The following is a 14539-nucleotide window of genomic DNA, read 5'->3' as shown; positions in this document are numbered from 1 at the left end:
AGATACGAAAATGAAAGAATACTAGTCGATAAACAAGTAACGACACTAATGAACTTGCCAAAAATTAAGAAAGAAACGAGTGTAGAATTCATCAAAATAGAATCTACTGTTTCAAATTGTTTGTCGATTCTGTCGACACAAAATATTCCCACAGACAGCTGGGACCCAATTCTGATAAACATTTGCACCGCCACATTACCAGAAAAATCGTTACTTCTATGGGAGCAATCGCTCTCATCACGAAAAAAGTGCCCAACGTGGCAACAAATGAAAGATTTTCTCACCACCCAATATGAAATTGCGGAAAGGTTAGAAGAAAAAATAATCAAACTAAGATCACTAAACACAACCAAAATAGAGCTTAAATAGACCCCAAGCTAGAAGCAACAAAAATTTAAACAAAAGCTTTTTCAAACCACAAACGTTCACATCAGAACCATGAAAACAAGCGTCATGCGAACTATGTAAAAGAGGGCATAAACTTATATCATGCCAGAGGTTTAAACACTTAAATGTTAACGAAAGGAACAACTTTTTCAGGTCAAAAAGACTGTTCAAACTATTTGTCCCACTCACACAATCTTAATAATTGTTAAAGCAAATTTAACTGCTTATATTGTCATAAAAGACATCATACAATGCTTCATTATAGCACATATCCCATCTCATCTCAAAGGAGCGCATATACAAAAAGAAACCCAAAAGCAAATCCCGAAAGCCAAAATACTAAAAATTGCCAAGCGACACCATGCTGCTCAAAGGCACAAAAATCGCAAACGCTGCACAGCGAAACACAAAATGGACTAGCTACAGAACTGGTCACCACTATGCACTATACAATCTTAAAAACACTCAAATACATACAACTTTTCGGCCCCGCAGGATGGCTCCAATAATGAAAAAAGAATTCTGATCAAATCCTAGAGCGGTGGTGGGCTACTAAACGCCAAATTAGTGCACATGCACTGAAACATATAATATAATATAACATAGTTGTATCAAAAAGTCGAAAAATCGACACCTTTCATACATTTTCAAAAATAAATAAGATATCAAAAGAAATCCCAATGCGATACAGTGACGCACCTACACTTAGAAAAGGCAAAGGTCGCTCTTATCGCATCTATCCAAGCGGTCCTCATATGGGTGGGTTATCAGAATCAGCTACACAAAGTATCAAGTTAATTATGAAGAATTCTCTACTCCACGAATCGAATCCGTTCTCCATTCACGGCCATTATCTCGCAAGATCCCTCTAAATCATCGTCCTAAGTCTAGGGCTAAGGAGTACCCATTCTGGGCACATCTGAGCCAGGCGTGGATTTACTATCCTTTATAAGCTGATCACGCAGAAAAGGCAAATAATAAAAAACTAGTTTTACAAGCCGATGGTAAAGAAATTTGAAATAAAAACACAAATCGTAACCTATCAAAAATAAACCGCAAATCGATAACTATGAAAAGCAGTTACAAACTCATAAATCCGTAAAATACAGCTTCTTATTGTACCCACATAAAATCAAACATATGTATATACCAAATACTAAGTATGTTTAAAACCAACGCTATTTTCAACATTTATAGTATGTATCGCGCCCTCGGCTACTCTACCAGCAGCACGCCGAAATATAGGCAAAATATTCGCCTAGGGGGCGTTTAAATGAGTTAAGCTTCCACCCCCTCTACACGGCAAAACTGGCGCATCCTAATACAACAGCGCAATTCACCACAGGTGATTACTACAACACAACTCACCACACCTCTACCGCTAAACAAAGAGGATGGACAGCAGGATAGGAACCATTATTCGTCACATACACTGCGCCCATCAACATTCGACACAATTCGTCTGCACAACATTCGTTCCCGGTTATACATTGCGCTGCGTCGACATATTATATAATTCAATTGGACTTTTGTTAGACTTCGTCACAACCCGGTTCCTGTGAGCAGCTTTCGTTCAACAACCTTCAAATTCAACAACAATTTCGCACTGTGATTATTTAAACCATCACAGTTCCTTCCATTTAGATATAATTAAATTACATTGTATTCTAAATATATCAACAATTAAAAATAAATAAATTATACACGAGATCGCTCGCGAATATTCATTTGTATGCTTAATCGCGGGTGTAAGTGAATTGTGCATATGCTTGCAAATTAGGTACTTGTTCAATTTCATTGTTTATTCACATAGTCTATCTGCTTTGTTTTTAGACAAGCTGTCGTGTCTGATTGTGGAAGGTATTTGGTCATGCCCATAGTTAAAGGTTGCCGCGATAATCTACTATATTACATTGATTTAAATGAAACTGGCAAAATACAGTCAGGCTTAAATGTGATAAAAGTGATAGATAAATTTGAATATGATTATGAGGTAAGTGATCACAAAATGAGTTCACTTTGAATATTTCTAAAGTCTATTTTCAGTACATTACCAATATGGGACCAAAAATGTATTTTAGGACAAACAAAAATTCTCCCAATTACAGAATTGTTATCATTGATTTGGAAAATCCTCGTGAAGAAAATTGGAAAACAATCATTCCAGTAAGTTTTAATTAGCATAAACAAATTTAGGGTTAAAAAAAACTGCATTATACATATGTATAATTTGTCATAACAAATATACATATGTAAATATACATATGTATATCGAAGCAAAAACCAATCAAATCTTATCTCCAATAAGGGTCTTGCTTGTAGTAGTCCAATCGCTACTTGCCCTATCGTTAAACTAAAATAGCGGAAATTATTATAAATTTTAGTAGAATTAAATCGTAAGCAGCTGATTCTAATATTGACGCTGCAGTTACACGAGTCAAATTCTTGGACTAAAGATGTTCATTCACGATCACAAAAATTATAATCTTTCTTCGTCCACTCTAACGCTCTAACATGGGCAAGATGAAGTTGATGCGCTTTAGATTTCCGAATACAACTGCTTCTACTCAATGTGTTGATATAACCAAACAAATTTTGAAAATGCATTCGCGATCACAAAAATTATAATCTTCCTTCGTCCACTCTAACGCTCTAACATGGGCAATAGAAGTATTCGCAATGGTCTACCTTCCTTGATTGAATTCAGGAAAACTTCTTTCCCGCCTGTATTCTTACGATTTTCGCTGTCTACGTTCTCAAATTCGGGATATAGAATGACTTTTCCACTGTCTCTTGCGTTTTCTTAGCGGAAAAGTTACCTTCCTTATGTGCTATGTTAATGATTTCAACCTCCATAAGTGATGCAACAAGTAATTTTCTTGTTGACTTTTTATAGAGCATGCCATGCTTGACAGTCATTGTTGTTCTTTTTAAGAACATTGAGGACAGCTCGAACGCAGTCGTCCAGTTCCTGTACCTCCATATAATCCTGTATCATAAGGCCACATACACAGCTAAACGCATCAAAGTGTTGCGTCTTTGAATCGTTTCGATGTTCTTTCTCTCCAACATAATGCTCTTAAAGAAACTTCTCGGCGAAATAATCGCGGAACATCTTTACGTTTCACAATTTCTTTAACACAAGGTGCGTTCTAAAGTACATAATGTCGAGTGGTGCGTTGGAATCTGCTATCTTTATCGATTGTCCATGAAATTTCATCGATTGGAAGTGAAGTTATTGCTTTTTAAGTGTCAGTATGTTTGTGTTATCGGTGCCAAAATGAGCTTCGAACAAAGAGCCAACATTAAATTTTGTTTTAAAATTGGTAAAACTTTTACCGAGACGTTTCAATTGATGAAACAAGTTTATGGAGATGATTGCCTATCCCGTAGCAGAGTGCACGAGTGGTTTCAACGTTTTCAAAGTAGTCGCATTTAGACAGAACATTTGTGCTTACGACAGGTTGTATTCCGCAAAAATTGCGTTTTGATGTTCATTTTATTTAAAATAACGAGTTGAGTCAATTTGGATTTGTCCGTCTGTATATTTTGTATATAAGCTAATTAGTCCTTCAGTTTTTAAGATATCATACTGAAATTCGAAATACGTTCTTTTATCCCAATAAATTGCTCACTTGTCGGAACCGCCGATATCGGACCACTACAGAGTATAGCTGCCATACAAACTGAACGATGAACTGAACAGAATTAGATCAGATAACTATAGAATATAGCTGTGTGAAGGGTATTAAAGCTTTTTAACCGAAGTTAACGTTTTTTTGTGTGTTTTATATTTTTTATAAAATATAGATAAAAATTCCAACTTTTCTAGGAACAGGAAAGCGATGTACTTGACTGGGGGAAATGTGTCGACAGTGACAAATTGTTATTATGCTATATGCAAGATGTCAAGGTGAGTAAAAATTTTAAAATTGTTAATCTACAACATAAGAATTCAATGTATTTCATTTTCATACTTCCCATTTTATGTCACCTCATAGTAACGCGATGTTTTCAACATGGAATTTTATTTCGTTGTCAGATTTTTGAATATGAGTATTTCCAACGGTCGCGAACCGTACGTTCGCACGCATTTAAAGTTTAAAAAAACAAGGAAAACATAAACTTGTCTTAATTTTTTTATGCATTTTCGATAGCATTTTGCTATTTCTTTCCTTGGTGCTAAAGGTAGGATCTTTAGATTCTTATTTTTTAATATGTTAGCGACAAACATGCGGTCGCGAACGTACGAATAATGGAAGTTGATTTTGGGTGCAACTAGAAAAACGCAAAAAATAGCGAAATGGAGATAAATATTCTAAAAGGATTACTTATATTAAATTGGAATAAAGCAACTTCCTCCTAACTAATTGCACGCTGACAATTTTCCATTGGTTTTTTATTTATAAGGTTGAGTACCGGTCGCGAACGTACGATTTTTCCATCAAGTTTTTATTTGGATTTTGAAAACCTTTTCTTAAATAAAGCAAACTAATATTCCTTTTATTGTAAAGATATAAACATATATAAAGCACAAGAAATATTTATTTAATATTCTTATATTTTGAATAGGCCGTACGAGCAGTTCGTAGCTCAAGATTTTCGTCGTAGGAAATCGAAAGCACTATTCTGATACCTGCAATATTCCGTATATCCTTAAATTTCCGATATAAAGTTGGAGATATCTCGGAAATTGTATCAGCTCCAATATATAAAATTTTAATTCCAGTAAAGAGAATGCATCGTGTAAAACGTAATTTTTTGTTCTCGTAATCGCCAGATTTTTCTTTTCACAACTGCTCCAACGCCATAGATTGCACCTTTACCATGTGACGTTGCAAAATAGTTCCACTCAAGTTTTTACAACCAAATTCGGCCAGTAAATCAGGTAAACTCCAAGCAATAAACTTATTTTTAATTTGACTGCTTCTTCCGTCCGAGAAAACGAAAAAGCTTTCAAATTCGCCATGCTGTTTTTTATCTCTTGAATAAGCTTCGTTATGAAAACGTAAACATCGATTTTTGCTGTGATTTAAACTATCACTAATTATTGCAAACGACTTAGTTTCATTAAACATCCAAGCTACGCAAGTAAAAATGGAAACTTGCTTATAGTCGAAATGTGTGCTTTAAATTTCATTTTGGCACATCAGCCTATAATTTTCCGCAAAATCTATTTGTAGGACAAGTACCCCAGGCCTGATATTTTTCCTTACGTTTTCAAAATAATTTTGTTGTGCTCGCTTTACAAAGAAATGTTGCTTGAAAATTGGCAGTTGAACTTATAGTTCATGGAGTAAGTACGATAACGTAGCAACAGTGCAAGTCAAAATTACACGATCGCCCACTTTCCTCCAGTACTGCCATTTAACATTTGCGTCCATTTTTGACAAGTATTTTAGTGGCACAATATCTTTTACATCTTTTGTACACTTTTCGCAATCGTTTCTCATACAATTTTCATTTTCGATATTGCAACAAACTAATTTTAAGAAACTTTCGAAGCCTTCGGAAAAACTTTCAATAACTGTCGCACAGCCAATTAATAAAAAACTGAAATTGGCGTGACGCATGCATACACACATGTTGTGTGGCATTTTGCTCGAAAGTTGAACATTTCTTGGGCGAATTTCGAAAAATCGTGATTTCTTTCGCCAATTTTAATGGTTGGTTCGAAATACTTTTTATGCAGTGCAGCAATGACTTCCACTTTCTTTGCCAATGCATCTTGGCAATGTATTTTCAGCTTCCTTTAGGGCTTTCCCTAATGTTTGTTTGCAAGTATAAGTAATATGTTCTTCTCCTTGTCTACTGTAATTTTTTTTTTTTGTTTTGTATTTTCAACCTCTCACGTTCTTTTAACAGCTTGTTGTTTTTTGGCAATTTCGATAGCTCTGAGCTGCGTTTTCTCATTCTTTCAAATGCTTTTTATACTCTCGCAACAAAGTTGCTAAAGAGAGTATTATAGTTTTGTTCACATAACGGTTGTTTGTAAGTCCTAAAACTAAAAGAGTCAGATATAGGGTTATATATACCAAAGTGATCAGGGTGACGACTGTCTCTTATACACATCTAGATGTGTATAAGAGACAGTGATAAAACTTGGTATACGTATTTCTTGGCTCCATAGGGCGGAAACCGAAAACCTATAAAGTATCATAACTAAGCCATAAATAAAGATATTAAAACGAAAGGATCGCATTAGGGAGGGGCATATTTGGACGTAATTTTTTTGGAAAAGTGGGCGTGGCCCTACCCCCTACTAACTTTTTTGTACATATCTCGAAAACTACTATAGCTATGGCAACCAAACTGTATAGAGTCGTTTCTTTTAGGCATCTCCATATACAGTTCAAAAATGAAAGCAGTCGGACAATAACCACGCCCACCTCCCATACAAAGGTTATGTTGAAAATCACTAAAAGTGCTTTAACCGACTAACATAAAACGTCAGAAATACGGAAGAAATGTCAGAAGGAAGCTGCATCTTGGTTTTTTTTTTAAATTGAAAATGGGCGTGGCGTCGCCCATTTATGGACCAAAAACCATATCTCAGGAAGTACTCTACCGATTTCAATGAAATTCGGTATATAATATTTTCTTAATACCCTGATGATATGTACCAAATATGGGTGAAATCGGTTCASAATCACGCCTAAAATCTCGATTATCACTTTATCATGCGAGAGTATAAAATGTTCGGTGACACCCGAACTTAGCCCTTCCTTACGTGTTCACGATATTTTTTATCTTTTCGGGATCGCTTTTGATTTTGTCTAAGTATATCTGATGTTTGACCTTTTGCGATATAAATATAAATATGTGCGTATTAAAATAATAATTAAAAATATATACTTGTTTAGAAACAAATCAATACTTACGGTCGCGAACGTAAAAAATTTTGAAAATCGAAATAAAAAGCATTGTTTACCTAAAGTAATTTTGTTTTTTGGTTACGGATGCTTAATTTGCTTTAATCGTGTTTTTTTAGGCACCTGTTTGCATTCAAAGTGAAGTAATAGCGATTAAATGACGTTTTTGGTCGCGAACGTACGATTAGATTGTAGATAATAATCAAAATAAAAATTTACCGTTATTCGATTTTTGTTTGGCCTCTTTGCATTTTTCTCTTCTTATTTGGAGAGATTTAAAGAGATTTTGTGGAAAAGTACAACCATAACATAAGTTATTCATATAAAATAACTCAAGAGAAAGTAAAAACAAATAAGTTTTCAGGTTTCAGGTAAAATTTTTCATGAAAATACCAGAGAGAGGTTATGAAAATATTATATTCAAAAAATTCCAACATCTTTGTAAAATCTTATTAAAAAAATTTTATCTTTATTAACATTTTAATTTTTGGTCCTGGTTGACTATTCTTTGGAAATGCTCATATCGAATATTTTATATTTATGTATCAACGGGTTGTAAACTAGCCCTTTGTGTATCTATTTATGCTGCGTTGTAGCAGGAATAAATTTTTTTGCAATTCCTTGATTACTTCTGGAAAAATATCAAGATAGTAATCTTGTTTCACAATAATTTTCATAAATTCTACAAGGTGCTTTCCAAAATAAACAGTAATTTTGAATGGTGGCATTGGTGACATTTCATCGATTTGAAGTGAAGTCATTGCGCTTTAAGTGTCAGTATGTTTGTGTTATCAATGCGAAAATGAGTTTTGAATCAACATTAAATTTTGTTTTAATATTGCCTATCCCGTAGCAGAGTGTACGATTGGGTCCAACGTTTTCAAAGTGGTCGTAAATATATAAATGACGATCAACATGTGGGCAAATCAAAATCCATGATCAGCGGAAATTCCATCGAAACTGTTCGTGAATTCATTAAAAATCAGACAAAATCATTATTGAAATTCATGGAAATGAAATTGAACATCTCCAAAACATCGATTTATTGCATCGATTTTGACCGAACATTTTCTTACGACAGGTGTGTGCGCGGTTTGTTCCACACAAATTGATTGACGACCAAAAATTGCTCAGAATCCAACATTTCAAGGACGATTATTTGACCAAAAATCACATTTAAACCATTAACCACTCCCCGTATTCACCTGATATGACACTGTGCGACTTCTTCCTTTTCGGAAAAATGCATTTTCCCATGTAAGGAAAGCTTTATTGTCCATTCAAAAGGCTTGCACCGGCATACTGGCGGCCATACCGGCCAACGTGCTAAAACTCTCGTTCGTCATGTTTTTTGACCGTGCGAAAGGCTGTATTGAAGCAGAAGAAGACTATTTTGAATAAAATAAATTGATTTTGCCGAAAAAACCATTTGTTCTGTTTTTTTTTAAGTCCTGTTTACCTTGGAACGCCTCTTGTATTTTTTTTTGCGGGTAAAGTGATTGGGTCATACAAATAATGTGTTCAATGTGTTTTACGATTTTATCAAAGAAACACATTCAGCCCTATCTATCGTATCCGGTTTCTCGGGAAAGGTATGAAGTTGCTATCATACAATTCGAACAATTTCGTACGTAAGTTCCAAATACGTAGAGTGAGAGTTAGCAGATCCATATTTTGTTCATACATTCAATTCGATTATAAAAGTTTTCAAAATTTAAACTTTTTCTTTTACCCAGCTTATTTGACACGTCAAAATTCAAAATGATGGCTGGTAATAAAAGTTTACAATTCACATAGATTCAGTGATAACCAATAATGCGTATTCGTAGCGGATATTCGTATCCGTAGCTTTGCTAAATTGTGTAACGTGGCTTTTACCACCTTACAATAATTTACTCCAACACTGTACATCATTTATCGTTACCATACCTCAACATAGTGCTTTCCAACATACTAGAAATATCCTACACTTACTAAACTTCACCTCACTGCATTGACCAAAGCTGCGCTATGCTTCTATATAAGCAAGCACTTCACACCGACTGTGATCATTTCTTCCAGCTCGCCAGCCAGGACGGTCAGACAGCAGCAAGCAACAATAGGCAGTGGGGATCCATAGAATACTGCACTGTACCGTACAGTCAGCAGCGTATCTCGGAGTGACTACTTCTCACCAGAATATAGAAGGACCACCACTATTACTGTGCCGACTTCGACAAGAACCAACTCCTGGCACACCAAATCCAATCGATTCCACCTGACTCGCCATATAAATATAAGCTGGTCTGGCTGTCCACATAAGGGGTGTGGATACATCTATTACAAAAAGTAAATATTCTTTGCTAAGGGTTCTTGGGTCCCAAGGCTGACCCTGGAGCGGCTGAGCATACCTCAGCTATGGACGAAACCCCATTACAATTGGAATGCGTGATTGGGCTGATTACAATGTAATGTGTTGTGGCCACGCAAAGCTTACCATTCAAAATTTTCAAGTGTTGTGCATATTTCACAACACTTCATAACGGAACTTTTTGCGATATATTTATTAAAATTATTAAAAAATGAAAGCAAAACACATTCAGCTATAGACCAAATCATTTGAAAGTTACTGAGCTTTAAAATTAAATTAAATTTTTTTAATTTAATTTCGTTTACACTAAAATTGAAATTAATGTTTGTGTTTTACTCATTAAACGAGTTAAAAAGATAATCAAGTGTATATGTGTATATTCTCTGTGCTGGTGCCCATTTTTGACGGTGAGCGGTGAGAGCCGATGTATTACCGGACGAGCTATTCAAATACGGCGGCGAAGACAAAGCTAAACGATGTACGCAATGTCAAATGACTGAGCACCGCTTACTTTCAGCGATGAGGAGGTTCAGGGTATCATCAGTAAGCGAAATCGTCCAAATCCATTGGCCCTGATGATATCAACATATTAATACTGAAGCATCTAGGCTCGACGGGAGTAGGTTACCTCATCAAGGTCCTCAAACTGTCGCTGACCACTCTTCAATTACCCTATGAGTGGAAAGCCGGAAGAGTGGTCCCACTACAGTAGTGAAGACACTTTAAGCCGTGCTAATCCCAACTTTTACACACCACCTGAGCCTAGCAAACCACCAGCATGGCTTCCGAAAAGTGCAGACTATACCTACAACACTTAGCCTTAACCAGAAACCACCCTGTGAGAGAACGATCCTCGTAGTGTTGGACTTGTTAAAAGGCTCTGACACAGGCAGTCACACAACGCTATTGGAGAAAAGCGAAGAAACTATGCTCCCTAAGGTTAACCATGGACTACCTGAGCGGTCGTCCGTATTATTTTGAGGTAAAAACTTAAAATTTTAACTCTCCGAGATTCCGACTGCCAATAATCCTAAAATTTCAGGTGCGACACTTGACAGCCTGCGCTTCTCCACTCCTCATTCGACCGCGATTATTGCAGCACATGGGAAAAGGGGAACCTTCTAGGAGTATCAAGGGATCATTCCTCTGCCGCGAGAAACGCGAGTGACCCTTGACACAACTACAACAATATTGAAATTTAAGAATCCATCCATAAAAAGTGAGATCCACAATCTGCGCCAACTACCGTTTGATAAGCCTCCTCAACGTCGCATATAATGTTCTATCGAGCGTACTGTGTGAAATATTAAAGTCCACCGTCAACAAATTGATTGTACCTTATCAGTGTGGCTTTAGGCCTGGAAAATCAACAACTGGCCAGATATTCACTATGCGTCAAATCTTTGAAAAGAACCGTGAAAAAAGGATAGACAAACACTACCTGTTCGTCGATTTCAAAGCTACTTTTGACAGCACGTAGAGAAGTTGCATATGTCGTTATGTCTGAATTTGAATGAATGAATAGTGATGAGGAATGCACTGCGACCAAACTATGCAAACTGACATTGAACAATATCAATTCGATACCAAACTAGGTTTCAGACAAGGCGACTCCTTATCGTGCGGCTTATTCAATCTTTTGCTGGAGAAAATAATTCGAGCTGTAGAGCTGTATAGAGAAGGCACAATATTCTATATTTGTCATTCGCCTCAATAACCGCGCCGTTAGTTCTGCTCTCTCCAAACTGGATACGGAAGCGAAGCAAATGGGTCGGTAGTGACCGAGGGCAAAACGAAATATCTCCTGTCATTTCCAGTTAGTAAGTCAACCATATACAAGTGGGACTATAATTTCTAAGATCCCTTTGCTTGCGTTTGCCGCCCTAAGTACTTCTTAATGTAGTTACTTTACGACAAAATGTGGTGCGGAGCAATTCCATACGTGACTCTTAAAAGGCGATAATCACGTACAAAGTAGACCTTGCTGTAGTGAAAAATAGGTCTTCTTATGTAGTAGGCCTACAATGAGAGCCTCGTTTAAATAATTTCCAGTTGTTAACTTCATAGATGAGCTGAAAACGACTAGTAGTCTCGTTTTATGACTGCGTAATAGACTTTCTCACATACATCGTTATTTTTTACAATATTTAACGGGCATTTTTAAACTTTTTCATGCTTAAAATTCATACAAATGGCATCTAAACTTAGCTATTTCTTATTTATTTTGAAACATATATTTGTCGATACTATGCAACACTATACATTTTGCAAAGAATTGCTGATGCTCCTTTTCAATATTAGTACACAGTTCTAAATCAGACATTATTTAAATGAATAAATTTAATTTGTATACTGTTTCTTAACCAATTATTTTTATTTTTCAGAGTGTCCTTCAAGCAAATTGTATAAAAACTGGAAAGTTAGTTAAACAATTTTCTTTGGATATTGGAACTGTTGTAGCAGTATCTGGCAGAAAAAAATATTCAGAAATTTTCTTTAATTTCTCATCATTTTTGAATCCTGGCTCTATTTATCAATATGACTTCGGCTCACCGAATAAAGAATTACAAATATTCCGTGAAATTAAGTTACAACTGGATGGTTTCAGCCAATATGACTATGAAATAAAACAAATATTCTATAATAGTAAAGATGGGACGAAAATACCTATGTTTATAATACGCAAAAAGGGGGAAGTTATATCGCCTCAACCTTGTCTTCTTTATGGTTATGGTGGCTTTAATATAAGCCTACAACCCTCTTTTTCCGTCACAGGGTTAATGTTCATGGATACATTCAATGGCATATTAGCGTATCCGAATCTGCGTGGAGGAGGGGAATACGGCGAAAAATGGCACAACGCAGGTCGACTCTTGAACAAACAAAATGTTTTTGATGACTTCCAAGCATCAGCCGAATATTTAATAAATAATAACTATACTACTAAAGATCGTCTTGTGATACAGGGAGGATCAAATGGAGGACTGTTAGTTGGTGCCTGTATTAATCAACGACCCGATCTTTTTGGTGCAGCTGTCGCGCAAGTTGGGTAAGTTAACTTATTAAGAAAGCTGATTTACAAAAATTAAATTTGTGTTCTAAACAGTGTCATGGATATGTTACGTTTCCATAAATTCACTATTGGGCATGCTTGGTGCTCTGATTATGGCGACCCTATTGAAAAGGAACATTTTGAAAATTTGTTGAAATATTCGCCTCTGCACAATGTTCACGTTCCAAAAGAAAAGTGTGAAGAATATCCTTCTACCTTAATTCTAACTGCAGATCATGATGACCGTGTCAGCCCGTTACATTCGTTAAAATTTGTAGCTGCTCTACAAGATGCAGTACGAAATTCTGCTCAAGAAAATCCAATTCTTCTACGGGTCTATAGTAAAGCTGGTCACGGAGCTGGTAAACCGACTTCAAAGAGGATAGAAGAGTCTACTGACATTCTTACTTTTCTCCGCAAAACTATAAATGTTGATGTTGTAAATCTCTAATATAATAACATATAATATATTATATTACTTGCTATTAAAATACGATATGGTGCAGGAAAATATTACCCCACATTTTAAATTAATTTTTCTGAATTATGTAAAGAAAGCATGCTCTATTAAATTGTGGCTTACAATGACAATAGAAAACATATTCTGGATAACCGTAGCTGAACAAATATATTGGGTGTAATTATTGAATCTATTTCGATCGAAAAACTTGACAATTCGATTGAAATCATTGAAACCGTATCGAAAATTGAGTTTTCGATGGAGTTGAACTTACTTGCCGACTCGATAAAATACATTCCGTGGCTAATAGATGGCGCTAAGTTCGAAATCATTGAAGCTGCACAATCAAAAATATTTGTCGAAATTTATCCGTTGATCGGTGAACTGCGTAAATTGACGAAAATGGAGCATTTGTAAGTATATATGTATGTAAAAAAATACCTGAGAACGCATTAAATTATGTTTTAAATGTGTAATTTAGAGAGAAGAAACAAAAACACACCAACAAATTAAAATCACTCATATTGCATATGGGAGAAGCACTACTTAGTACAAACGTATCGTATTTGCATCTTATGGTCGCACACCTACATACGAAAAACATATACACATATACATAATTTTGAAAAAGCCCAACCACCATAATCCTTTGCGGTCAAAATACACATGTTTATCTCTTGACGGTGCCATTATCTTTACGTGAGTTCCATCAACTGCCATAGCCACACCAGGAATTGATTTTCCAAAAAATATGTTTTTGCTTCTACTTCCTCGCTGGCGGTCATTTCAATGGAAATCCATCTTGAACATAGCCTGTACTCAAAAATGTTGAATACTTCATCTAATACAACACAAACTGTCGATTGGACAATCCTTTCCAATACAATGTTGATAACAGCCCGTGTCTAAAAAACGTCGTTTTATTTTTGGAGAAAGAGAACCTTATCTTTTGTCATTTCCAAATTCATTTTCGAATTCCCCCAAAATGTATATCAATACCCTGTTGTCGAGTTTTGATGAAACTGCGTATTTACATACATATATATGTAAATAAAATGTTTTTTGTTTTTAGCTTAAATAGTTCAACTCACCACCATCCATTTCCAGCACGTCTTTTGAAGTATTCCTCCAATTTCCGCACTCACGACGAATATTTACGCTATGTTCATCATCACTATCACTTAAATATAATGCAATTGTATCCATTTTAAATATTTGTAAAAACGAACCAAAATTCTAAGACTGTCAAATTTACCTAAGGTATGGTAAAGCAGGTTATCGACGGTATCAATTATCGCATGAACATTTTCGAACGAAAATTCTTTCCACTACGAATTCGATTTCGATGCGGATTTAATAATTATACCCATTATTATTACTTTTATACTCTTTCAACTGGTTTCTACAGAGTTAGCAGT

The 14539-nt window shown here is 35.6% G+C and overlaps 1 protein-coding gene across 1 annotated transcript in view; it reads left to right on the top strand.

The window, feature by feature from the left end:
* Positions 1 to 13191, top strand: part of LOC108968811 (prolyl endopeptidase) — a 48485-nt gene extending 35294 nt beyond the window's left edge. Inside the window, exons 4-8 of the mRNA XM_018933084.1 lie at positions 2221 to 2380; positions 2434 to 2553; positions 4220 to 4300; positions 11994 to 12658; positions 12716 to 13191. Of these exons, the coding sequence (XP_018788629.1) occupies positions 2221 to 2380; positions 2434 to 2553; positions 4220 to 4300; positions 11994 to 12658; positions 12716 to 13112 (1423 nt within the window). The 3' untranslated portion in view covers positions 13113 to 13191. The remainder of the gene's footprint in view (positions 1 to 2220; positions 2381 to 2433; positions 2554 to 4219; positions 4301 to 11993; positions 12659 to 12715) is intronic.
* The last annotated feature ends 1348 nt before the right edge of the window (positions 13192 to 14539 follow it).

This window comes from Bactrocera latifrons, unplaced genomic scaffold (genome assembly GCF_001853355.1).
Source record: "Bactrocera latifrons isolate USDA-ARS-PBARC rearing strain unplaced genomic scaffold, ASM185335v1 scaffold_1034, whole genome shotgun sequence".
Lineage (NCBI taxonomy): Eukaryota > Metazoa > Arthropoda > Insecta > Diptera > Tephritidae > Bactrocera > Bactrocera latifrons.
Note: the sequence above shows the minus strand (reverse complement) of the source record. Positions and strands in the feature narration are given on the sequence as shown.